The 24,719-nt window shown below is 45.5% G+C and overlaps 3 protein-coding genes and 1 non-coding gene across 7 annotated transcripts; 3 read left to right on the plus strand and 1 right to left on the minus strand.

The window, feature by feature from the left end:
- The first annotated feature begins 300 nt into the window (after positions 1-300).
- alg12 (ALG12 alpha-1,6-mannosyltransferase) lies at positions 301-3,889 on the plus strand. Its single transcript, XM_076111815.1, has 9 exons — positions 301-482; positions 923-1,055; positions 1,159-1,332; positions 1,422-1,616; positions 1,713-1,815; positions 1,927-2,151; positions 2,306-2,475; positions 2,769-2,844; positions 2,936-3,889. Exons 1-9 carry the CDS (start codon positions 324-326, stop codon positions 3,183-3,185), a joined length of 1,485 nt encoding a protein of 494 aa, XP_075967930.1. The 5' UTR covers positions 301-323; the 3' UTR covers positions 3,186-3,889.
- Positions 3,609-11,244, minus strand: zbed4 (zinc finger, BED-type containing 4). Its single transcript, XM_076111814.1, has 3 exons — positions 11,111-11,244; positions 10,628-10,845; positions 3,609-8,430 (listed from the first exon to the last, which is right to left on the minus strand). Exon 3 carries the CDS (start codon positions 8,229-8,231, stop codon positions 4,455-4,457), a length of 3,777 nt encoding a protein of 1,258 aa, XP_075967929.1. The 5' UTR covers positions 8,232-8,430; positions 10,628-10,845; positions 11,111-11,244; the 3' UTR covers positions 3,609-4,454.
- Positions 11,208-23,984, plus strand: brd1a (bromodomain containing 1a). 4 transcript variants are annotated; one of them, XM_076111809.1, is made up of 13 exons: positions 11,210-11,937; positions 12,797-14,198; positions 14,677-14,845; positions 15,027-15,158; positions 15,280-15,408; positions 16,548-16,860; positions 16,948-17,298; positions 18,764-19,396; positions 19,744-19,885; positions 20,578-20,711; positions 21,705-21,814; positions 22,249-22,403; positions 23,491-23,984. In XM_076111809.1, the coding sequence occupies exons 2-13, from the start codon at positions 12,814-12,816 to the stop codon at positions 23,672-23,674; spliced, it is 3,837 nt and encodes a 1,278-aa protein (XP_075967924.1). In that variant the 5' UTR covers positions 11,210-11,937; positions 12,797-12,813; the 3' UTR covers positions 23,675-23,984. The 4 variants fall into 4 exon arrangements, with proteins under 4 accessions (XP_075967926.1, XP_075967927.1, XP_075967924.1 ...); XM_076111810.1 differs by having other exon boundaries at positions 11,211-11,937; positions 14,677-14,833; XM_076111811.1 differs by lacking the exon at positions 21,705-21,814 and having other exon boundaries at positions 11,208-11,937; positions 23,491-23,655.
- On the plus strand, positions 16,296-16,368 carry trnak-cuu (transfer RNA lysine (anticodon CUU)). The gene has a single exon. It is a non-coding gene; the product is annotated as a tRNA-Lys (tRNA).
- Positions 23,985-24,719: the final 735 nt, after the last annotated feature.

A 24,719-nucleotide genomic window follows, 5' to 3' on the forward strand; every position in this document is an offset into this window, starting at 1 on the left:
TCCGTGTAATTAATCTCAACGCTTGTTTGTATTGGTTTATTTCGTATGGCCTTTAGCACCCCCTAGTGGCGATTGTGAAAAGCTGCACTGAAGAGGAAGTGGGCAAATACTATCTCCTTCCCCATGTGGGACATTTTGGTTAGTTGTAGTATTTAAAATAATTTAATTCAACGTGTTAGGTGACGTTTTAGAGAAACGTTCCAAACAATTGCTCTTCCTCATTACCAGAACAAATTTATATATATATATTTTTTACGATATGAAAACAATGTTGTGTAGTTCGCTTCCTTTCCTGCCCGGAAGTGATACAAAAGTCAGCTGTCATGGCTGAAAAGAGGAATGTTTTAGGGCTGCCACTGCTTATTTTATTACTAACTGTGGCTCTTTTACATTTAATAATTTGTCCCTTCACTAAAGTTGAGGAAAGCTTCAATTTACAAGCGGCACACGACATTCTGTATCACAGAATTAACTTTGACGAGGTAGGTTAAGCAGGCGTAATCTATAGCATCTCCAGATGCTCGTACTGGTTGTGCTAACAAGCTAACTATGCACAGCACCAGTGTGTGACATTATAATTATTATAAATCACACCGTTGGCACAGTTTCTCTGTATATTAGAGCTCCACAGTTGTGACATTTGTTTGAATGTAAAATGCATTAACAGTCACCAAGAGGGTACATTGAATTGATTTCTGATAAATTCATACTTAATGCATACAAAGCCATAAGTGAGAATAATAATAAATATATATAACCTTGCACTCTTTGTAGCTGTGTTGTGTAGTCAGTGAAATGAATGCTATATTATCCCTCCTATGAACTATAACTAATCTAACTATAATATGTAATCATACTGATTTTACAAAGTTGTCATCTCAGCTGTATTGATATTGATTGTTGAGCCCTTGCTGTCTTTCAGTATGACCACCATGAGTTCCCTGGTGTGGTGCCACGGACGTTCCTCGGCCCCCTGTTTCTCTCCGTGCTCTGCTCCCCCGTTGTGTTTCTGTCCTCTCTGCTCGATGCCCCAAAATTCTACACCCAGCTGACGGGTAACATTTTCTAACATCTCCCTAAATGCACCTTTCCAATCCAACCGATGTGCTTTTTCAAACGGTTCAAACAAATGCGTTCTCTCCATGTGTTTGTCTGCAGTGCGAGCTTCCCTGGGAGTGTGCGTCATCGGTGCGCTGTGGCACATGCAGAAGGAGGTGAGGAGGCAGTTTGGCTCCACGGTCGCCGGGCTCTTCTGTCTGACGTGTGCTTCTCAGTTTCACCTCATGTTCTACAGCACCAGGACGCTCCCCAATGTATTTGCACTGCCAATAGGTAAGATACTGCACACAGGTCACAATCATCATAAGCCGAGAGACTCTGGATTGATTTTTGTTTTTGTTTTCCTAAATCGTTCTTCTCAGTTCTGGTAGCATTCACATCTTGGATGGCTCAGAAGTACGGCCGCTTCATCAGCCTCTCCGCTTTAGTCATCATTGTGTTCCGGTCGGAGCTCTGCGTCTTCCTGGGTCTCATGTTACTGATGTCAATGCTGAGCAGGAAGCTGGGACTGCTGCAGCTGCTTTACTATGCTGTTCCTGCTGGGATCCTGTCTCTGGGTGAGTAGTGAATGTACAGTATATGAATAGTACATTCTCAATAAATTGCCCCTCCTGTCAAATCAGGTTTTGATTTCCTGTGTTTTTGTTTTACAGCTTTGACGGTGGCCATTGACTCCATCTTTTGGAGGAAATTGTTGTGGCCTGAAGGTCAGGTTTTGTGGTACAACACTATCCTCAACAAAAGTTCCAACTGGGGAATATCCTTTGATTTGCTCACCCATGCGTGTGCATTTACTTTAACCTTTTTGTGAATTTACTGCCACTGATCTCCACCCCACAGTTCTCCTTGACTCTCTCCTCCCCAGTAAACCTCTCCCTTTCTGTGGTACTTTTACTCTGCCGTGCCCCGCGCCCTGGGCTGCACGCTGCTGTTCCTCCCCCTCGGCCTCCTCGACAGGCGGATGATGCTGCTGCTGCTGCCCACCGTGGGCTTCATCCTCATCTACTCGCTCCTGCCCCACAAGGAGCTGCGCTTCATCATATACACTCTCCCTGTGCTCAGCCTGGTGGCTGCCCGAGGCTGTTCGTTCATGTGAGTGAAAACATATCACCCCCAATGCTTGGCATTCAAAAACACAGGATTGGAAATGTACATTTTGTTAACCAACGGCAGATATTGATCAGTGTGCGAGATGAGACACGGCACAAGCTATTGCTCACTCTTTCTTCTTTCTTTTGTGCTTCAGTTTGTGCAACTACCAGAAATCCTGGATGTATAAACTGGGCTCTGCGGTCGTGGTCGGCCAGCTGTTTACCAATGCAGCGTACTCCAGTATCAGTCTCTATGTGTCCCACCACAACTACCCAGGGGGCCGAGGACTGCAGGAGCTACACAGGCTGTTGCCAGTCACAGCAGGTTGGAGTCACTTTCAGCACTTTTTTTTTTATTTGCAGGGAGCTTCTACAACATTATTAATTCTTAAACTTAACATGAGTGATGAGCACATGTACACAAACCATATTAGTGTTTGTTTTGATAACAATCAGCCAATCAGCTTCAAAATTACTGATTCGTGTGGTGATATAAATAGTGGATAAGACAAAATCATTTCTCTTACTTTCTCAGTAATCCTACATGAGACTGTATACTGACATCAGTCATTGAATGCATGCTTCTCACATTGTTACACCATGCCTCTGTGCCCTCAGATGTCTTTGTTCATATCGACACCTATGCTGCTGAAACCGGAGTATCTCGCTTCTTAGAGCAGAACAGAAACTGGAGGTTAGTGTTTTCATTTTGAACGAAAATCTGTCCAAAAATATTGCACCCAACATTGCTTTGGTATCGCAGTCATTTTTGTATTTTTAAACAGATATGACAAACGTGAGGACCTGAGTCTCAAGAATCTCGACATGAAAATGTACACACACCTGCTGATGGAGGCGAACGTCACCAAGATACAACTGCTCCAGGACACGCATCGGCCTCTGGCCTACGTTGAAGGCTACAGCAACATTGCCTTCAACGTATTTCACATCCCGCCTGTTAGTGTGCGGTTAGTAAGAAAAGCTGTGCTCATGGAGAGAAAGACTGCAACCGGACAACAAAGAGAGGGACTTTAAGGGAAGCTCGGATTAAGGTGTTTAACTGACCAAAACATAAGAACAAAGGTGACCAAAACGAGTTTCCTCAAAGGTTATAATGGTTTAAAAACAAGCACAGGTCGATCATCCACTGCTATGACATGTGCTACCCATGTAGATAAATGTTGCAGTGAACCGTCGGACATCTTTTCTGATGTTAAGTGGTTCTGTCTTGTGTGTCTCATGAAAAACAAGGAAATAATTGAATGTTTTCTTGCAGATATGGAAACGATTATATTCTATAGATGGCTTTGTATTGTTTACTGCAGACTATTTCCATATTTTGTGGATATATTTTATAGATGAATACAGCTGAAACTGGAGTGGATGGAACTCATTTTGGATCCATGAAACATTAAATCGTAGCTCTAACTGCTAACCAAAGAAAAACTCTCTGCGATATTGCATAAGGAAAACCTTTATTTAAAAATGACCACAAAATTTGCATGATTCCAGTCTCGATGCTAAAACATTTATCAAATTAGGTTCAGAAGTCATTTCATATAAAAATGTACAGTACATTGTTTTTTACTCGATAATAAACCCATAATTTAATCCCCTGGACATAAACTTAAATTGTGCTTAAGAGACAAATTGTATATTCCAAACAAACTGCTTATTCTGAAAAATACAGCAATATTATACATCTTATTAAAAACATTTCAGCAAGTAAAAAAAAAAAAGATCTATTTCTAAATGACAGTACCATGAGCCACAATTTCACAATGAAAATTAAATAACATTAACTTAAAACATCTTTCAGTCACAGCATTTATTTTTGGGCCATGTTTTCACTCCGAAAACAACTCAGCATCCATCTTTAATACACAATAATCAAAAAAGCGTCCTGACGTGATCTGTGTAATTTAACAAAAATATTTACAGCATTTTTGACCTGAAGTAGTTTTGGATAAGGCACAAGGAGAGAGTAGACACAGAGAAAAACAAAACAAAAACACACATTGATTAACAAGCAAACACGTTATCACCAACCCCTACAGCTAGAAAAACCCTCCCTCCCTGATACACTTTTGTCTGAGACATTTCATCACAACAGCTCCAAAGTGTTTTAACAGTAGTACACAGAATAAAATAAGTCCTCCACATCTGGCCTTTGCAGTGAGAATCAATCAGTGTATAAATCGATATTTTTTACATTTTCTTGCCCCAACAGAAAAAGCCCCATTTCACAGCGATGCAACTTGGTCCTTGATAAAAAGGGGTTTCAAGTTAATGCTCAACAGAAAATCAGTACTGGAAATAAATCAAAGGGAGGTTAACCTTGAGGAACAGCAGACCCTCCGTGTTTTCCAGTAAAGGCCTGTGTTGATTCAGGGCACAGTTGACACTGGCTGTGCTGAACAGTGTCTCTGCTGGGACGATGCTGGGAGGGCAGCCCACGTAACGGGCAGCTACTTTGGCAAGATCGGGCCACAGGAACTTTTTCAGGTTCCAGTAGTCGAGGGGGTCACAGCTTTGATCGAGTATATCTTCCTCAAGGTACTCCAGCACTGCCAGCTCGGAGGACTTTGGCTTCTCCTCGTGTTTTATCTTCTGCCGGATGTCGGCCATCAGGGACCAGAGGTTGTCTTTGTTCGGGTGGGGGGAGGCGTCGGACGAAACGGGGGCCTCGTTGCAGCCGTTGAGTAGCGGGGGGGGCTTCGCCGCGAGTGAGGTAGAAGAGGACGAGTCCAGCTCCCCGACCAGATCTTGTTTCCATCGCTCAGCCTCTTCCTCCGTGAACAACGACGTCTTGTACCGCGGGTCCAGCATGGTCGCCCAGGTGTACCGCGGGTCGTGCAGAGTCGCGGACATTTTGCTCACCATGGCTTCCTTTAGAGACTTGAGCATGTTGTCTATGCCCACGGTCTCGTCGAACAGCAGGTCGATCTTTCTGTTGAGGATGTGAATGAGCGGGATCACTTGTCCCAGAGTGGCAGTGCGGTTGCTCATCTCCCTGCAGGCGACTTCGAACGGTTTCAGTGCATTGCAGACCGACAGCATCACCTCCCACTGATCGCAGCTGATCATTTCCCTGAAATTGCACTCGATCGACATCTCGTCGATGGCTTTCTTCTGCTCCACCAGCCGCTCCAGCATGAAAAAGGAGGTCCTCCACTTGGAGGGAACGTCCTGAATCAGTTGGTTCTCCGGCAGCTGGTGGGCCCTCTGGAGCTCGGCCAGCTTCTCCTTGGCCTTTGCCGAGCGGTGCACGCGCTCGCAGATCTTCCGCGCAATACTCAGAAGGTTCTGAACCATTCTCTGGCTCTTTATGGCTTCGCTAACAATAAGGTCGATGGTGTGTCCGAAACACTGCATGGTGACGTGGCCGTAGTCCTCCAAGGTGTTTCTGATGGTGGTGTTATCGGTTACAGTGAACCCCTTTTTCAGCCCTGATGAAGTGATCCAAGAGTCCCACAGGTACTCCAGCTGCTTTGGGATGTCGTGCATATCGTGATCACAGTCTATTTGCGAGACACTGAGGAGAGCGGAGCAGTGAAAGTCCTGACCCTGGGGTCTGACACTGGACTCGTACGTCGCCCAGTGGGCCGTAAGGGTCAGGTACTCCCTGGTCTGGCTACTGACCCAAATACTAGTCGTGAAGTGGACGACGCCACTTTCCGCTTCTTTCAGGTGGGTCAGCACAACGTCCTTCACCCTCTCGTACATGTCTGGTATGGCAGTGCTGGTAAAGTAAGAAGAAGGTGGAAGAGAATACTGAGGCTGGAGGTACTCTAGTAGTCTGTTCAGTCCAGCATTCTCCACCATCGCTGATGGCTGAAGATCCAGTGCGAGCATTTCTGCGATAAGTTTGGTGATTTTTTTGGCAACCGGGTGGTGTTCGTCAAACCGCTTGCGGTTCGGTTCCGTTTCATAAACGGAAGTGTCCATGAGCTCTTGTTTAACGTGAATGTCAGCAGACGGCACATCACCTGAGATAGCATTGTTACTTTCAAGAACATGTCCATGAAACCTCTGCATGTGCCTGAAGAGGCAGCTTGTGCCGAGGTTCGTAGTCTTTTTGCCTCTGCTAATTGTGCGGCCACAGTGCAAACAAACCACCTTTGTGGGGTCGGTGGGTGAAATGGAGAAATGGTTCCACAGTTTTGACGTCTTTTTACTGAAAACAGGCAGTGTTTGGGGCTTTTTCTTACTGGCAGGGCTCTCAGTTTCTTTGGTTGAAACTGCGTCGGTTGCGGCGAGATCGGTGTAGGGACGAGGGGAGGATTCCTTCTCATCGGTGCTTTTTTGGTTTTTGAGGACGTCTGGGTGGCGCCTCATCAGATGCCTCATCAGACAGCTTGTACCAAAGTCGCCCCGCTTCCCCCGACTGATGACGCATGGACAGTAACGGCACAGTGCTTTTAACTGGTCAACTGGAGACACTATGAAATGGTGCCACACCTCAGATTTCACCCGTTTCATGATCATCTTGTTTTGCTGGAAAACCGAATGATCCGGATTGAGGCTTGGGCCCTCGGAGAGGTGGCATGGGGAGAAAGTTAGGGGCGTGTCCTCCCCCTGAGTTTTGAAGGAGAGATTGAGAGAGGAGTCCTGCCCTGAGAGATTCATCACCTTATCAGATTCCTCTTTTATATCCATGCTTTTGGGTAATTCATCAGATATGGTTTCAGGGGAGGATGGAAGAAGGGGCGATTCTTTTTTCACTTCCAGTGGATCCTGTAGCTGTGTGCGGGACAGTAGTGAGGGCGGGTTTGTATAGGGTGGGGGAATGTGGTTGCCCTGTCCGTTTTCCTCAATGACAACCTCTTTGTGGGCCCTCCACATATGACGAATAAGACAGCTTGTCCCGAGATCCTTCCCATTTTTGCCCCTACTGAATTCATTCATGCAATGGATACACACTGCTTTGGAATTGTCCACAGGCGACAGGTAGAAGTGTTTCCATACAGCCGATCTCCGGCGGGAACTCGAGCTCTTCGGGGTCCCGGGGGGGCGCTCGGGCCCGCTGTCGGACATGTCTTCGACGTTGTTGTCGTTGGAATGTGAGGATGACAGCGTGCCGCAAATGGCGTCGCTGTTGGCGTACGGTTCCAGTTTTGGTTCGACTTTGGGTAACACTTCTTTGGATGACAGATCTGAATTTTCAGCTGAGGAGGTGGACGGCGAAGTGTTCTTTGAGGCGGAAGAAATAACGCTATTTGTCAAGTCTCCATTTTTTGGCGAGTTTGGGGATGGAGGTATCAACGGTGAGGCGAGGGAGCTGGCCAGATTGTTTGCGGAAGCGTCTGCTCCGTCTTGTAAAAGCACAGTGGGGTGAGCCCTTCGTACGTGCCTCATCAAACAACTCGTGCTGAGGTCTTTCTCGTTCTTACCCCGGCTGAACTCTTTCATGCAGTATAAACAGATTGCTTTGGTACTGTCTCGTGGCGATATGCAGAAATGATTCCACGCAGGGGATTTCTTCCTCGGGTTGGTGTTACTCCTCATTGATGACAAAAGGCTCTGAGTGACAGCGTCCATGGCAACATCATAAAGGGTGCTTGTGTATCCACTTAGTAAATTACTATAATCGTCACCATCTCTAGTTACAAAAGGGCCGACAGAGCTACCGAACCCGAGCCCTTCATCGTCCTGGGCTTCCTCCTCCATTCCATTCGCATCCCCAGTCTCCTCTTTGATATGCGGAGTTTCTTCATTCCCATTTTCATAGCTTTCATTTTCCGTGTTTCCCTCAGTATCAGTGTTTAGGCATTTGTTTGAAAGCGTGGGAGAAGTTGGATCCGTCTCACTTGCTTTGTCTGACTCCAACTCCTTGTCATCATGAGGAGATAAATGGGGAGAAGGGGGAGAGTCTTTATCCAGTGTTATTGAGGAGCTAGCAGGTGACTTTTCATCCGCAGTCTCGCGTGGGTTGATAGTGTAGGATTTGAAAACGTAGCCCTCCTGGCCCTCAATCTTCAGGCAGGTCCCTTTGGCCTCTCTCTTTTTACTTTCCATGGAGCCATTGGGTTCACCGACCACATCCTCACTCATGCGAGACACCTCTTCCTCCCCATCCATGGCAGCAGCCCAAGGGTTTCCGTAGAATAGTCAGGTCTGCGTTGTCAAACGTAATCAATGTTTTCAGGTGTAGTTAGTCATCGACACTGCAGCTCTCAAGCGGCCGTCATCAATAGTGTGTGGCTGTCCGGGACACAGGGTGCGTGCTTGTCCCTCTCCATTTAAGACTGAAGTAGTCCCACCTCTCCCCCCACACAACCTAAAGAGAGAGGGAGAGAGAGAAAACATATCAAAATGTATTCTTAAGAAATAAAGAGACTCTAAAACAGCAGGTAAATACATGTATTCTGCAATAACAACATAAATACTTTTATTCTTATCTTCTAAAGCTGATTGAACGGGCTCTTTAGGCGAGGTTTTGCCGCTACAAATAGTGTAGTGCATTAAAAGTCACAACTCCTGCTCGAAATTCATGTTTCACAAAACGCTGGGATTGAGCACTTTGAAAACAACTTTGTGGTTCTAAACATAGAAATGTTAAAATTTGCAAATTGGCGAGCACCGCCCAAATGCAGCATTCTGTTCAGCCCTCAGGGCCCACTACTTCATCTGCCTTTTCAGGACTGGGCCCACAGCTCACAGATGCTAATCAGAAACATCCACCAAGAGAGATGCCTATCTGAACTTCTTCCACAGAACTGTTGCTCAATTCTGTGACCTTTCTGCATCACAAAGGCCTGCACCAACTCATCCCCAGAAATTTAACCCGTTTAACCTGAATGCAAATATTTTCCTATGTACTGGAATAATCATATTTACCACTGAAGTATTCACAATATTTATAATGTTAACTTAATGTTCAGCTTTTTTTTTTTTTTTTTTTTTAAATTGAGTTATCACATTATCATTAGATCTATGGACAACTGAAAATGTGCAACAACTCTGAAACATTAAAACACTGAAGAACATAATGACTCAGGTTCGTGGAGACAGTCTACTATTTTTGCCACCAAGCTAAAGTCACTGCAGTCTAATACTACTATCCTATAATACAAACTACTTCAATAAAGGTTAGAATACTCTTATTGATAAAGAGGAGAATACTAATATTTTCCTGCCCTCATTGATATAAATAGGTGGTCAGTATTAAAACTACCGCAATCTACAGCCTCCAAAGTGACCATTGTGTTGAATCAACATCTCTCATAAACATAACAATTGAACATTATAATCTTCATGAAAGTAGTCATTATTGCAGGTCTGTTCCATTAGTTACTTAGGTGTAAGTAATAGTCTGGTAACTAGGTGAAAATGGTATGTATTGTGTTAACAAATATCTCTGCACCTTGATCAGGTCAGACGTGCCTTACTTTATTTACACTGATGGTAAAGTCTATGGATCATTAGTTCCCTGATGGGAGTCAGTAATGCGTTACCACGGACCAATACTATCAAGATCAAGCATGTCACACATGCAGCTTGACAGTGAGTGAGGGAGTGTATTCAGACAACGGTCCTTAACGACACAAGACTGATTAACCTTTAACATTAACATGACAGTTACGATGCAGACAATACCTAGAAAAGGGTTTACAGTGCCCACGTACAGTGTCCACGCGAGACTGACAATATTAGCCAAAATACATAAGTAACGTTTTCACCCAGACGCATTCTGACTTGTACTAATAAAATGTCATACAAATGCTCATTCATCTTAATCTAACCTCATGGATGTGGCCAACGTTATCCATTGTGTTGCTGAATATTAACATATTTTATTTAAAGTTAAGTGGGAATTCAGAAAAACAACTGGCCACTTCCTAATTGAGCAATGACAAAACGGTTTTCCGGGTTTGACGTGCTCGTCAGGAAGATGCGACAGACAGGGCAGCAGATAATAGCCAACGCTTTGCTAGCTTTCATCTCCACATAACACACCAACTTAAAAACAGTGTATACAGCCCGGTTGTGTCCTCACCATTATTGTACAACAGCCAACACACATCCTGAGACGCGTGTGACCCTCATACTAATACGCATTTAACGTTATAATTAAACATTGTTGCCAGTTACGCTAAATCATAAGTAAACACCACGGTGGCTATCCTGGTGCTAACTGAGTTAGCATCGGGGCTAATAAACACACAAAAACACCACACATGTTCATCACTTCTGTCACATCGATATGTAGCACACATATTCGACACATTGCAAGTTCTACACGTATCCCATTAACGCCGTAATGGTCCGTTTAGTACATGTCGGACCACACCACGGATGCTAGCTGGTTAGCTGCCAGCTAGGCCACACAGGACACACTAGCTAACCTGGCGAGGCAGAACCCAGCCGTGGCAACACACGAACCACACGGGATCCGAATCAGGCCAGCTCTCAACCACGACGTCCCGGCCACGTTAAACCCTCCGCAGACATGTACGTGTGCTCGGAATACTTACTGTGAAGTGTGCCGGTGGGATCACTGGGTTTCGGCTCCTAAACGGTTAAATATGACACATTTGATTGATCCAGAGGGGGGGTTCACTTTGTTGCTTTTGTCTCCTTGGCTCGCTAGCAGTTCACGTTCGGCCGGAGCAGCTCCACACAGCGTCGGACGGAAGGAACATGTTTTAATGATGTCATCGGGCGCAGGGGTCTTCGGAAGGGGGTGTCAGACCTTTAAACAATATGCGTACCACCGTGCATTAACTTTTATTATCATTACCGTGTACAAGTAACGTTGTATTGTGATGATGACACTAATAATGACACTAATAAAGTCTTATATGTAATTCTTCAACAGTTGCTAAACTAAATTGCTTTTTTTTTTAGCTTAGAGCGAATCCTGCAATGAATCAAAAAGAGAGTTTATCTAAAAAAAGAAAAAATAGACCAAACATAAGGTAGCTTGTTGATAAAGTAACTTACTACGAAATAATTACCTTTCAATTACTGCTACCGTGTGTTGCATTCACTGTCATTCTGGAAAAGCAGCTTTGGGTTTAAACTGGTTTCAGATAGCATCATACTAGTTATTACTGCGCTGAGGATAGGGTTTAGGGCCAACTGGTCACCAGGGTGGGGCATAGTAGGGTCTGCTGTTGTTCTGCTTGTGTAACTAGAAGTGCTGAATCAATAGCCCAGAGCATGACAGCTAGAAAGACGTAACGTTACCCAGTTTGAAACTTATATCCGTTCGTCCGGAGATCCAAAACGGAGATAGGTCTCAGCCTTTACGCAGACAGTGGTGCGATTGCTCCAATTCGCGCTTTGTTTTTGGAGCTTTTGTCTGTGCATAGCTAGCAAGGATCGACAAAAGGCAACGCATTGACTGTGTGACAGATGGGCTTTTGTGTGAAATCTACGACTCACCACCAACATGACCTCCAGCGTCACACGTAGAGTTGTGCGTGCGGGTGGGAGTTGTCTGGTGATACGCATTGTTGTGTTGGGGGATGAGCCGTGCGTACCGCTGCTAGAGCTATTTGCTCCTGGTCGATTGTGGCTAGCGAGTGGCTCTAGCCTATGAGTGGTCCACAAAGCAAACAGTTGCATGTTCTCTGCATATTTCAATATCGAAACTCCACAGGCACCAAGCAGGCATCTTTCTTATTTTATTAGTAACTGAACAGACCCCCAGTATCGCCCGTTGGATGAGAACACTGTGTACGGATTTAGAGCCACTTAGCAGGCCGTGTCGCCATTGCTTTGTAAGGCTGCTGGCTGGCTACCGTCTTCCTCAACTAGCAAAGCTGCTCGTGAATCCGAGGTATGTCCTTTTTGTTTAATGTGCTTTCCTTGAATGGTGACCACGAGAAGACAGTCAGCGCATCTGCAAAATGCGCGTTCAATGTGAATTAACGTGCGTTGTTTTAAATAGCTCTGTTTTAGTTTGACGCCATTTGCTCCGTTTAGGGGGTGGCTAGCTCCTCTTGCTAGTTAGCCGGCTCGCTAATGTTATTGTTAGCAACTTGGCCACTTTGACTGTTGGGTCGTTATTTTGAGAGGACATTCCATCTCTGCGCCAAATGGGCAAGCGCTAACTCCTGCGCAGTCATGTTTGAAAGTGCCCTGTGTGGCCGCCTCCCACCGCATTTAAAGGTCTCAGCTCATTGACAAAACTGCAACGTACAAGCTGGCTACTAACGTTACACACCAGTCCACAACATAGTTTCTGTAGTTTGAAGCTGCAACATCAGCGGAAGTTCTCCCTCAATAAGCTCTCTTTGTCAGAGTGGTTGACTTTAACGTTATTAATAAAGTATAATGCATTCAAATCAAATGTCCAACTTGGAATACCTTAGCTCTCATAGTTCATTATCATAGCAATCCGTTATAATGGATGGTTATTTCTTGCAGTTCTGTCTATATCATTTGTCTTATTTGCAGTTTGCACAATATTTCTATTGCATTATCTTGTGCTGATGCAAACAATAAATGCATTGTCACTTATGTTGCTGTTAGAATGTAAGTGGGAGTCTGTCGATCATAAAAAAAAAGTTAGCTTTACAGCACAGAATACTGTATCAGTAAGGGTGGTCTTTGTTTATCCTCACCTCTGAAAGGCCACTCCTCAATAAATTGAAACACCACACAAATGAAGTCTCCCCCACTCTGTGTCTCCACAGCAACACGGAGCGCCAAGATGAAGAAGAAAGCTCGGCAGCACCGGGTTGCGGTGCCGCAGAGGCCCTCGTCTCCCATCAAGCCTTCCCCCAACAAGCAGATCCTGACTTACGCCCAGGCGCAGCGCATGGTGGAGTTCGATCTCGATGGCCGCCTCCATCGGATCAGCATATACGACCAGCTGGACGTGATCTCGGACGACGACCCCATGGTGCAGGAGATGATGGAGTGCACCAGCAATAAGGAGAATGCTGAGAAACCACAGCAGCAGGTCCTCGTGAGGTCAGTCAGACTAAAAAACAGCCAGGAGAAGAGAAACGCTGCCCTGGGCATCACTGTCCATGCAGAGGGAGGCGGCCATCAGGCTGCTAGTATTGCCGCTCCAAAGCTTCAGGAGCCCAAATTTCGTACGGTGGAGTATAATCTTCCAGCAGTTCCTAAGCGCTCAGCTGCCTTTTACAAATACACGGAGAAGACGGAGGAAGAGCTGGACGAGGAAACGGAATACGACATGGATGAGGAAGATTATGCCTGGCTGGATTTAGTGAACAAAAAACGGAGAAGCGAAGGGGTCAGTCAGGTCTCTCACAACGTCTTCGAGTTCCTCGTCGACCGCTTTGAGAAAGAGCTGCACTTGGAGAGTCTGGACCAAGGCAGCGAAAAGCAAGCCCCCATCGACGAGGACGCCGTCTGCTGCATCTGCATGGACGGAGAGTGTCACAACAGCAACGCCATCCTGTTTTGTGACATGTGCAACGTGGCCGTGCACCAGGAATGTTACGGCGTGCCCTACATTCCCGAGGGCCAGTGGCTTTGCAGACACTGCCTCCTGTTGCCCACGCAGCCCGCAGACTGCATCCTTTGCCCCAACAAGGGCGGAGCGGTGAAAAAGACAGACGACGACCGCTGGGGCCACGTGGTGTGCGCCCTCTGGGTCCCCGAGGTCGGCTTCTCCAACACCACCTTCATCGAACCCATTGACGGCGTCAGCCACATTCCTCCGGCCCGCTGGAAGCTCACCTGCTACCTCTGCAAGGAGAGAGGCGTCGGGGCATGCATCCAGTGCCACAAAGCCAACTGTTACACCGCCTTCCACGTCAGCTGTGCCCAAAAGGCCGGCCTCTTCATGAAGATGGAGCCAATCAAAGATGTAACGGACACCGGAGAGCCCACGTTCTCTGTGAAAAAGACTGCCTACTGTGGAGCTCACACTCCTAACGGGTGTGTAAGGAAGCCTCTTACGATCTATGATGAGGCCAAACCCAGAAACGGACTGTGTAAGAAAGTGGACAAAGGGAGAGGCGTTGGTAAACGACGTTCAAAAGGAAAGAAGAAGTGTAAAAAGCCGGAACCTGAACCTGAAGCTGCAACCCTTGCTACTGTGCCTACGTTTCCTGCTCACAGGTATGCTTGAGTTGTATTCATGATGGGAGGTGGAACGTCCGCTTACATGGTAAAAAAAAACAACCAAATGTTGGGTCAGTGGGGATGGCATATTCAGCTACATTTACTGTGTGTGAGTGGTCATATAGGGAGGGCTTGTCTGTCTTTCTCAAGCATGCTGACCGTGCATACGGTTGTTGATGTACAAACATTGGCCGTTGCAGGTTTTGAGCATGTGACACTGGTGAATGTCTGCCTTCACAAATAGAAACTTCGGTGGTCTGCTCACGTGCCTTTTTAAACTGCTGTTTAAAGCTTGTCTATGGCTGTTAATGTCAATATTACTCACTAACCACAACCACTGTTCTAATAATGTCTAAAAATGTACTTGGCTTGCATATTTCGAGCAAGCAGCCTGTGACTCTTGAGGTGTGCTAGTCGTCGCCGTCCCTCCCCCGGCGGTGTCCTCCTAATACCCGTCTTCCCGGCTGCCCCCTAGGTTACAAACCATTCTGAACCAGGTGTCCATTCAGAAGAAGAAGGCGTTCGTGGAGCTGGTCCTAAATTACTGGACATTAAAGAGGCAATCCAGGAACGGGCTTCCCCTCATCAGACGCCTTCAGACAAGCATGCAGTCTCAGAAGAACACGCAACCGGTTTGTTCATCTGTCAGTCAACCACAGAGGACGTTCAGTCTTCATTTTGCCTTTTTTTTTTTTTTTTTTTTTTACAAACGTACCAGTTGCTTTTAGAAGTTGAAATGTGTAATCATTTTTTCCCTAGTATTTCCTTTTCCGATTCTATCTCATGCTTTAATGTGTGTTTTTTTTGTTTCAATGTGGTCTCCAGCGGCAGTGTGAGGAGGAGAGCAGGGCCCTGAAGGACCAGTTGAAGGAGTGGCACCGCCTCCGACACGACCTGGAGAGAGCCCGGCTGCTGCTGGAGCTAATCCGCAAGAGGGAGAAGCTCAAGAGGGAAGAGGTAGGAGTGCAGGAACCAATGGGGGCAGCCTTCTGACATCATCTGTGGTCGGATACTATTCTGCGTAAAGAATGAAACCTTCTGATCCTCTAATGGTTTCCCCATCTGTGCTGTGTTGCAGATCCGACTGCAGGAGACCCTCCTGGAGATACAGTTGAGTCCCTTCAGTATTTTGCTCAGAGCCCTGTTGGACCAGCTCCAGACTAAAGACCAAGCCAAGATCTTCACCCAGCCGGTGGATGTCAATGAGGTGAACGTCAGTAGATACGTGAACACAAGTTCTGTGGTTGAGTTTGTCCACACATAATCTATTACCTAGTTTTTTTTCTCCTTTATATGCCACAAACCTATGAAAAGATACAAGTACAATATGCTGTGTTACAATTCATTGCTCCCCTGAAGCGATGATTTCATTTTCTTGCTGCTATGGTGGATGTATTTCACCTCAGTCTGTTGTGCTGTTATTTTATTTATTGTGTGCAATAGTGGGAACTTATAGTGTTGTGGCAGGGGGCTCCACCAAGTGAACACAGATAGCGCTGCAAAAAAGCTGATTCTGGCTCTGCAGTCTCTTTTTTTTTTTGGGACAATGTCAATGCATTGTGTTGACGAATCGGACATGTTTGGTACAAGATCTCGCAGTACTGTATGTACTTTGTCGAATGGCGATTTGTCGTTTGGCTCTCGGGCAATGAGTCGTTGAAGAGCGTTAACAGCAGACATGATTAACTTTTTAAAGAGGTGTATGGTCCAGAGTGCAAGGACTTACACCCAGAGACTTCCTGTGTGACATGGCTCCAAACTGGACTTGCTGGTTCATATTTCAGCAGGATGAAAGGACGCCAACGGAAAAACAGTGCGTCTGTTTTACCGGTTTCTCTGCCTGATTTCCAGATAACTGCTTCAGAGATGTTGACACACACACACATGCGCACACACTTGTGTTTTCCCAAAGCAAATAATCACGGCCTGTGCTTTCCCATGCATTGCTACATGTGTTACAAGTTGCACGCCACAAAGACGACAGACAGCAGACAACTGTGTGTAGACAGTGTTGAGCAATGCGACTTCCTGCCGAGTGGAATGTGTAATTTGAGAGTAAGGTCCAAAAAGGGTGAAGGGTTCTTTACAGGGAACGCCCGGCTAGCTCAGTCGGTAGAGCATGAGACTCTTAATCTCAGGGTCGTGGGTTCGAGCCCCACGTTGGGCGCAACCTTTTACTCTTGGGTCAATTTGGAACGGTATTGATCTTGTCTACAGTCTTTTTAGACGGGGTTGTCATGTCGTAAAAGATAATATGCCCCAACATGATCTACTGTGAACGACTTTAGATTTGTCAAGAATGGTGGAAGTAATTATAAAAACTTAACTATCTGCTGTTTCCTGTAGGTGCCCGACTACCTCGACCACATCAAGCACGCAATGGACTTCTCCACCATGCGGCAGCGCATCGATGCACAGGCCTACAACAACTTTGAACAGTTTGAGAACGACTTCAACCTCATTATTGATAATTGCATGAAATACAACTCAAAGGACACATATTTCTACCGGGCTGCTGTTCGCCTCCGAGACCAGGGCGGGTCCCTGCTCAGAAAGGCCCGGCAAGACGTGGAGAAAATCGGCTTTGACGCGGAGAGCGGCGTGCATCTGGCCGAAGCTCCGGAAATCAAAGCACCCACATCCTTTTCTTGGGAGGACGGTAAGGGGCGATGTGTTTTGCACCGTTATCGATATCCGGAGATATCCGTAGAATGTGTTGAGCAAAAACCCATGTTTCTCTCCGTAGTGGACCGCCTACTGACGCCAGCCAGTCGGGAGCACCTGTCTCTGGACAAGCAGCTGCAGCAGCTACTTGAGAAGTTTGACATGACCTGTGCCATGAAGTCCAGCCCCTCCCGCAGCAAGCGCCTCAAGCTGCTCAAAAAGACCATCAACGATGTGCGCAATGAAATGAGCCTAAAGAGAGTCCTACCCTCCAGCCACCACCACCACCATCACCACCACCACCATCATCACCACCACCACCATTCGACTCCCTCCACGTCAGCATCATCTTCATCGGCTGCCCCCCGCCCAGAGTTGAGTACACCTAAAGAAGAGAGATTGAAGCCCAATGGACTTTTTCCAGATGACGAGGGTATGTGTTGATCTGGGTTTGGCTTCTTTTTTTTTTCTGTGCTTTGGTATTTTAAGCCTCACATGTCCTTAATATCCTGAAGCTCAGGTCAGAGGTTAGCCCCCCCCCCCCCCCGACCCAAAACATAGCCATACAGAGCAATGTCACATGCTTTTTCCCGTACCAAGTGTGTCTGAAACATGGTGGTATCGTCGTCTCTGCTGCTTTCAGTAATGCATCACAAGCCTGCTCCCAGCCCTCTGAATTTCCTTCCTCATCTCCGATTCTTTTAAGCGATTTTGGAAGAGAAGAAAATGGCGATTTAAGTCTGATTATCTGGCTACTTTAACACATAATCATCATGAACCCTGCACTGTTTTGTGTTGAGGTGAGCATCTGTCCGCTGTTTCAGGGAAATTAGCTAAAAACAACCACAGATGTTCCTGGTATTTAGGAAAGCGGCGCCTGTGGCTGTGAACATGAACCTTTCTTCCCCAACACTAGAATCAAGAAAGCCAATAAAACATCTTAATTATATAGTTAACTGATAAAACCTTTGAATTTTTATTGGATAATTAGTGGCAATGTTTCTTAATGTGTACTAAGTGTTTTCAGTGACTTCAGCACACAGAACCAGAGAGTACCAACTTTTGCATGGGTGTCATAGTTGTCCAAACAGCGTCCTGATGTCTCTGTGTTACCAATCCCGGACTGGGAGAGAGCACCCAGTCAGGGTCACATCCCAGTGTTGCTGTAGTATAACACTGTGTCACTGCAGTGGTGCTTAAAGTTTAAACTCACAGCACACTCCGCTGAGTCACATTAAGATTGCTAGTGGGGGTGGGGGGAAAGGAAGTCATTTTGCTCTCATTTTTTATTCATAAAAGTGCCACAGTGTTATGCTAAATAGTGCCTTGTTTTACTTTTATGATAAACCTAAAAGCCATATGATAATGTGCAATGTCAGCACTTCTCCAAACACAAGGACAAAGTGTGGGTGTTGCAGCGCTTTACTGTTGGTAATAGCATTATACTGCAGGTCATATTTTTTGTCTTTGTCATGGCTGGACCTTTTTCTTTTATTGTTTATGGTTTTTACTTTTTATGAATAGCTTTAAAAAAAAAAAATTGTATTCTTCCAAAATAGTACGCCCAAAAAAAATGTCATTGTGCTGTTCTGCATAGCTAATCTTTTACCACAAGTATTATTTTCTATTTCTATAGCACCATGAGGAGATAGTAATGAGGATGAAGGAGAAAGGAAAAATACATTCATATGAATAATAAAACGGGGAGGAAAAAAACAAACTGATGCACCGCACCAGAGGAAACAAATTGTGGGGCCATAACAGCCCGTGTGCCGTAACGTGAATAATATGTGTTGTGCTTAATGTTCGCAGTTTGAATGATTAATGTTGGCTGTGTAGTCAAAATGATGACTATAAGCAGCTTGTCTGTGTGCCTTTTCTCCTCTTCTCCCTTACAGGAGACAAGTCTCTTCCTCCTAAACTGGAGCCTTCGGACTCCATCCCCCTCCTCAACCACTCGGACACCGACCCCGGGCCCCCCACCCTCAAACCAATCGATGCCGCCCCGGACTGCGAAGACACGCATCCGAGCAAGTTCGCGCGGTTTGACGGGGAAATACCAGAGCTGCTCTCCTCCGCCCCTCGCCTCAACGGCCACTCCCGCCGCGATGGCCTCCAGAGCTCGCTGCTGCATGGGGACGTGAGCGTGGTGGCCACGTCGACCCTCGCAGAGCCCACGGGCACGGTCAACCGGCGGACCGCCGTGCTCTTCCGCAAGTCGAAGGCTGCCAGTCCCTACAAGCCCCCGAGGAGAGGGGACGAGGCGGGCGGCGGCGGCGGCGGCGGAGTCGTCGACGGCAAAGAGGGCGAGGAGGAGGAGGAGGAGGAGGAGGAGGAGGAGGAGGACGCTGAAGACGGCGCACAGCTGGGCTCCAAATCCTTCCTGTCGGTGGTCATACCCAGGCTGGAGACGCTGCTTCACAGCAAGAAGAGGAAGCACAGCGGCAGCAGGGACAGCGAGGAGGAGGAGGAGGGAGGAGAGGGAGAGCACGAAGAGGAGGGAGAGTCCCCTGTGAAGCGACTCGACACTGGTAAGAACAAGTATGAACAGAAAGACTCCATTTCCCTGCATGTTCTTCGAGCTGCCATATGGCAGAGTATGAATGACATTTCCTCAATGCTCTGATTGAAATTAGTGCAGCAGTATTTAGCTGTGCTGCCAACCCATGAAATTGACAGTTGAAACATCGCAATTAGCCGTTACACCACATACAAGTCATCACAGTCAAAACAGCACAGCAGTAACAACAGACACTTGATTGCTGTTTTACACGAGTTTTATTTAATTCGATTAAAGGCTGATTGAAGAAACTGTAATGACCACTGCAGAATAACCAATGCAGACGCGTTAACATTTGACTGTTGTGTTGTGTCTCAGGCTTGTCGAGCGGTTTTCTGGAGGTGGACGATGAGCAGGACCTAGTAGGCTCTAGTAGAGCCGGTAGGCTTGTGGAGCCACGAAGACGCTGTGCCTCCGAGTCCTCCATCTCCTCATGTAGCAGTCTGCCAGGAAGCACCAGGTAAGCCAGCAGATAGAGGACATGTCTGCTCTGGTCTTTGACTTCAAAGCAGGGTCTTTTATTAAGTCTTTTTTTTTTTTTGAACACTCTATTTAAAAGCAGTGCATGTCATACTGAGAAAACCTCCAACTGGTCTTAGTCGAGATAAAAAATGCTCCACTGAGAATCCTGAACATCATAGCACTGATTCAAATAACAAAAGGGTGAAAAAAAACCCAAATCCATTCAATAAAATTTAAAAGTATGACTCACAAAGATGGGAAATTATAATTACATCATCAAAATGTACCAGGAGGATTGTCACCAGACTGTCCTCTTTTCAAATGAAGTTTCTGGAATGTTTATTACAGATTTCCTTTGTCATGACTTGAATACATTTGGAAGTAGCTAAGCTGCATATATGAAAATGGTGTTGAAAAGTGTATAAATATATATAAATAAAACAAATAAATAACAGCAGGTCCTAAAGATCTGTTCTTCCACTCTTCTGTTGTTCAATCAGCAGCAGCTGTTTGGTCTCTGAAGTTGACTCTTTTGTGTGTGTGTGTGTGTGTGTGTGTGTGTGTGTGTGTGTGTGTGTGTGTGTGTGTGTGTGTGTGTGTGTGTGTGTGTGTGTGTGTGTGTGTGTGTGTGTGTGTGTGTGTGTGTGTGTGTGTGTTTCTTTTTCTTTTTCTTTTTCTTTTTCTTCGTAGCACTGTTCTCAGTCTTCCAAAATGTGGGAAAGGGAAACCCGCCTTGGTCCGGAGAAACACTGTGGACGATAAGAGCGAACTAATCGCCTGCATCGAAACCGGGAATTTTGCAAAAGCTGCTCGAATCGCTGCCGGTAAGTTGGCTGCATTGTGTGTCAAATCACATCCGCATGCACGTGTGAGGGTTAGTCTTAAAGTTATGTGTACAAACTACGCAATTTATACTCTATTTCCAATAAATACACAGGATCTTTTCCAGTGAAACATTGATATTTAATTGATCTTATGAATTCTGAGCTACACTCTTTTCTGAAAACAGAAGCCTGAATGATACTGAATTTTTAGCTCGATACTGATATCAATAAAACATGTTTTGCTTTTGGCTATTAAGAAAAACATCTAATTGTAAAACACAGTAAATATGAGGAAACACTACATTGAGAACTGTAAAATGTTACTGGACTTTCAGGGTCAAATATACATTAGAATGCAAATTCTTCTAGCGTATGAGCCAGAATATACATCTATATTTGTCAGTAGGTGGGAATGGCCTGCTGATGTACAAGTCAACAAGTCAAGCTTCACCATCATTGTATTTCAAACAACACACACATGTATTGTAGCCTGTTGCACTCAGTCTTGTCCAGGACTCAGTGTGGCCAATAAGCAATACAGCACAGAGAGTAGTTGTGGCTACCGCCAGATGTTTGCAGGTGCTTTAACATCTTTTCCCTGTTGAACTTTATATTTGTTCCTAAAAGTCAAACTTGATAGAACTTGCAAACACCTGGTATTCACACACACATACACATAAAGAAACAGGGTTGGAAATTACCACCAGCCAACTTCTTGTGGCTTTTTGGCACTGACCGGTGAGCGTTTATGCTCTGCCTGCCATCATGGCGCGTAACCAGTCAGCAGCTGGAGCCTCTTCCCTCATCTGAAAATTCCCATTTGGCCAACAAAACGCCAAAAGTGGCCGGTTGAATTCTAATATCAGTCGTTCACTGTGACTCTTAAAAGGGGAAAAGTGAATTTCCTGCACGTGCAGCACGGCTTTGGAAAATGTGTTTCTTGTGTTTTTAAACCCACACGTGACTTTTTTGGTGTTGTTCCCGCTTCCATAGAGGTTGGCAACAGCAATATTTGGATGCCCGCTAGTGCTGCAACAGTTGCATTGGAACCCCTAAAGCTAGTTTGGGCCAAATGTAGTGGATACCCTTCCTACCCTGCCTTGGTGAGTGTTTGTTGGAGAGAACGCATGACAATCACTGACTGCAGTCTCTGTACTCTGTACCTTTTCCTGTCATCTCTTCACGTTGGAACATAATTATGACACTCAAGCAATAGTTTCACTACAGCTGTTCTTTTTAGGTGTCCAGTGGACAGTCTTGGGGGGGGGGGGGGGGGAGAAATGTCCTGTTTATCCACTAGGTGGCAGCCTTTCACTGTCAACCAGCTCAATTTGACCTCAGCGTGACAGGACAAATGAGTAAAAGAATCCTATTGCCTCAAGCTGGAAGTGTTCATTGTGTGTGTGTTTGTGTGTGTATACAGTGTAGACATCTTTACTATATGCTTGAGTGATTCTGTGGGTGGATGTATGTTTGCCATGCCTCTGCATTCATGAGCACCAATCTGTGTGTAACGGCCACCCCGCACTGTGTGTAGATCATCGACCCGCACATGCCACGCGTAGGCTGCCAGCACAACGGGGTGTCCATCCCCATGCCTCCCATGGACGTACTCCGCATCGGAGAACAGATGCAGTACAAAGCCGAAGAGAAGCTCTACCTCGTCCTCTTCTTCGACAACAAGCGCAGCTGGTGAGTGTCCGCGGGAATGATTTAAGCCGCCGCCGGGCCTCCACAAGTGTAAACCTGTCAAACACGTCAGTCAGCTGATCATTACTTCCTCGTGGCTGCGTCACATTTACTGTCGAGAGGCGACGAATGGCCCTCGCCTCCAGAGGCGTTCGAAAATTCCACCTGGAATCCCATCACTGGGAAAGTCTTAAACAGTGATGGTGGTACTGGAGCCTTTGTGTCACAATAGGATATCAAAAGAGTCAAAAATATAAGTTAATACGCCAATAATTAATATTGTTTGTAACATAATTAAAACAAAGTCTGAAAAGAGCTTTTTGTTTTGTCCTTTACCATCAATCAGTTGATTAAATACTTCTTAGTTTTATTCTGTTTTGTCTTGGCGCACACATCATTTATCTTAAAGAATCATTTTGCATCCCAAACACCACTGCACACTCAAATGTAGCAGTTGCAGTAGCAATAGTAGGAATTTAGACTGTTGTTACTTTTGCTATTCTCGGGGTTGAACACTGAGATTGCAGCGTTTACTGTGAGTTTTGACACGCGTTTCGCTCTTTACCTGCAAAAATACCGGCAGAAACAAAGCCCGTGACTTATAGTTTGTGTGTGTGAAAAGAGAAGGGTGCCATCTCCAGATAAGTGTTGAAACAAGTAGTCAATTGAAATGTAGTAATTGGTTGTCATTAATCAAAGGAAAATTCCAAACATTTACAGATTCCTGCTTTTCAAATGTGAGGATTAACTGCTTATTTCTGTTTTATAATGTTATTGTGAATTGAACTTTTGGGTTTTGCACTGTACGCACTAAACAAGCATTTTGAAGACGCCACTTTTGGTTTTCAGAACATGTGATGGCACTTAGGGTGGTTGTCATTGTGTTCCCTCACACACACATGAGAATAAACATAACTTATCTGTAGCTTTTTGTTTAAAATCAAACCTAGTTTATTACAAGAGATCCCAGTTTTCTTATGAAAAGAGTGAAATATTACTGGGAAATGATACTTCTACAACCATGAAAAAACAGCAACTGTTTGGCTAAATAATTTGGCTAAATAATTCGATGCTGTCCTTTCGCCTTCAGGCAGTGGCTTCCTAGATCCAAGATGGTTCCTCTGGGATTGGACAAGACCATAGACAAAATCAAAATGATGGAGGGACGCACGTCCAGCGTTCGCAAGGCCGTCCAGATCGCCTACAGCCGCGCCATGAACCACCTGAGCATAGTGCAGGACGAGCCAGTCAGCGACCTCAGTGACGTGGACTGATGCCGCTCGCTGACTCTCTCCCCTCACACACACACACACACACACACACACACACACACAAACCTTTACCTCTCCTGTACCAAATACCTTCCTCTCCGCCAACTTCTCTCTCTCCGTTTCTGCAGGAGACTCAAATGTTTACTGGGCACCTGCTGTAACAGGTGGTGTCTCTTCCTCATCCATTCCTACTCACGCCCACACTCTTACCATGTGCCGATGGGATACGGCTGCTGCTGAAATGAATGTGTCTATCTTATCCTCTCCACCTCCTGGCCCGTAACTGTGCTTAGAGACAGCTCCTTTATGTCCCGCCCCCCCCCCCCCCCCCCCCCCCCCCCCCCCTTCCCCGCCTCCACCAATCACGACTGTCATTTCAAGGCGAAAACCCCGTCCGTGATTGATTCCTTACATCTTGGCAGCCTTACCAAACTCTCCTGTGGTGTCAGGACTTTGTAGTAAGACAAGAACTCAACACCGACTGCTACATTTTGACCGTGACTGATCGGTCGGTTAATTTGGCAGGCAGCCAATCATCATTTCTCTTACAAGTTATTAAAAAAAAAAAAAAAAGAAGAAGCATCGAGTAGCTTGGTAAATCAGCTACATGAAAAGCTTTTTCCGTTGTAGCCTTTAATTACCTTATGTCAAGGTCACATTTACATACTGGTCATCTCCATTTACAAATACCTTCCTTTTGTATTTAAACTGTAAATATGTACAGTTGCCTGACACTAACTTATTTTGTAGTTTTGACATAAATGGGTACTGTACAGGAGTTTTCTTAGTATTTATACTTGATGCATTCTTGGCACTAACATGCGAGTGCTATTTTGACAGTGATGTATGATCTAGGAGAATAAAAGTGCAAAAGCCTTAGTATTAAGGAGATTAGGGCTAAAAATGTATTCATTTTTTTAAGTTATTGAAGTTTATAATCGTAAGCTTCCATTTGGCATTAATCCTTTTTGTATTCCAAAATAGTTTTAGTATATTTTTGTTCATATATATATTTATATGATTTAAAGTCTCTGAAGCTCATACAGGC

The sequence above is a fragment of the Anarhichas minor genome, unplaced genomic scaffold (assembly GCF_050575085.1).
Source record: "Anarhichas minor isolate MPS153535 unplaced genomic scaffold, ASM5057508v1 ptg000045l, whole genome shotgun sequence".
In the NCBI taxonomy this organism is placed as follows: domain Eukaryota; kingdom Metazoa; phylum Chordata; class Actinopteri; order Perciformes; family Anarhichadidae; genus Anarhichas; species Anarhichas minor.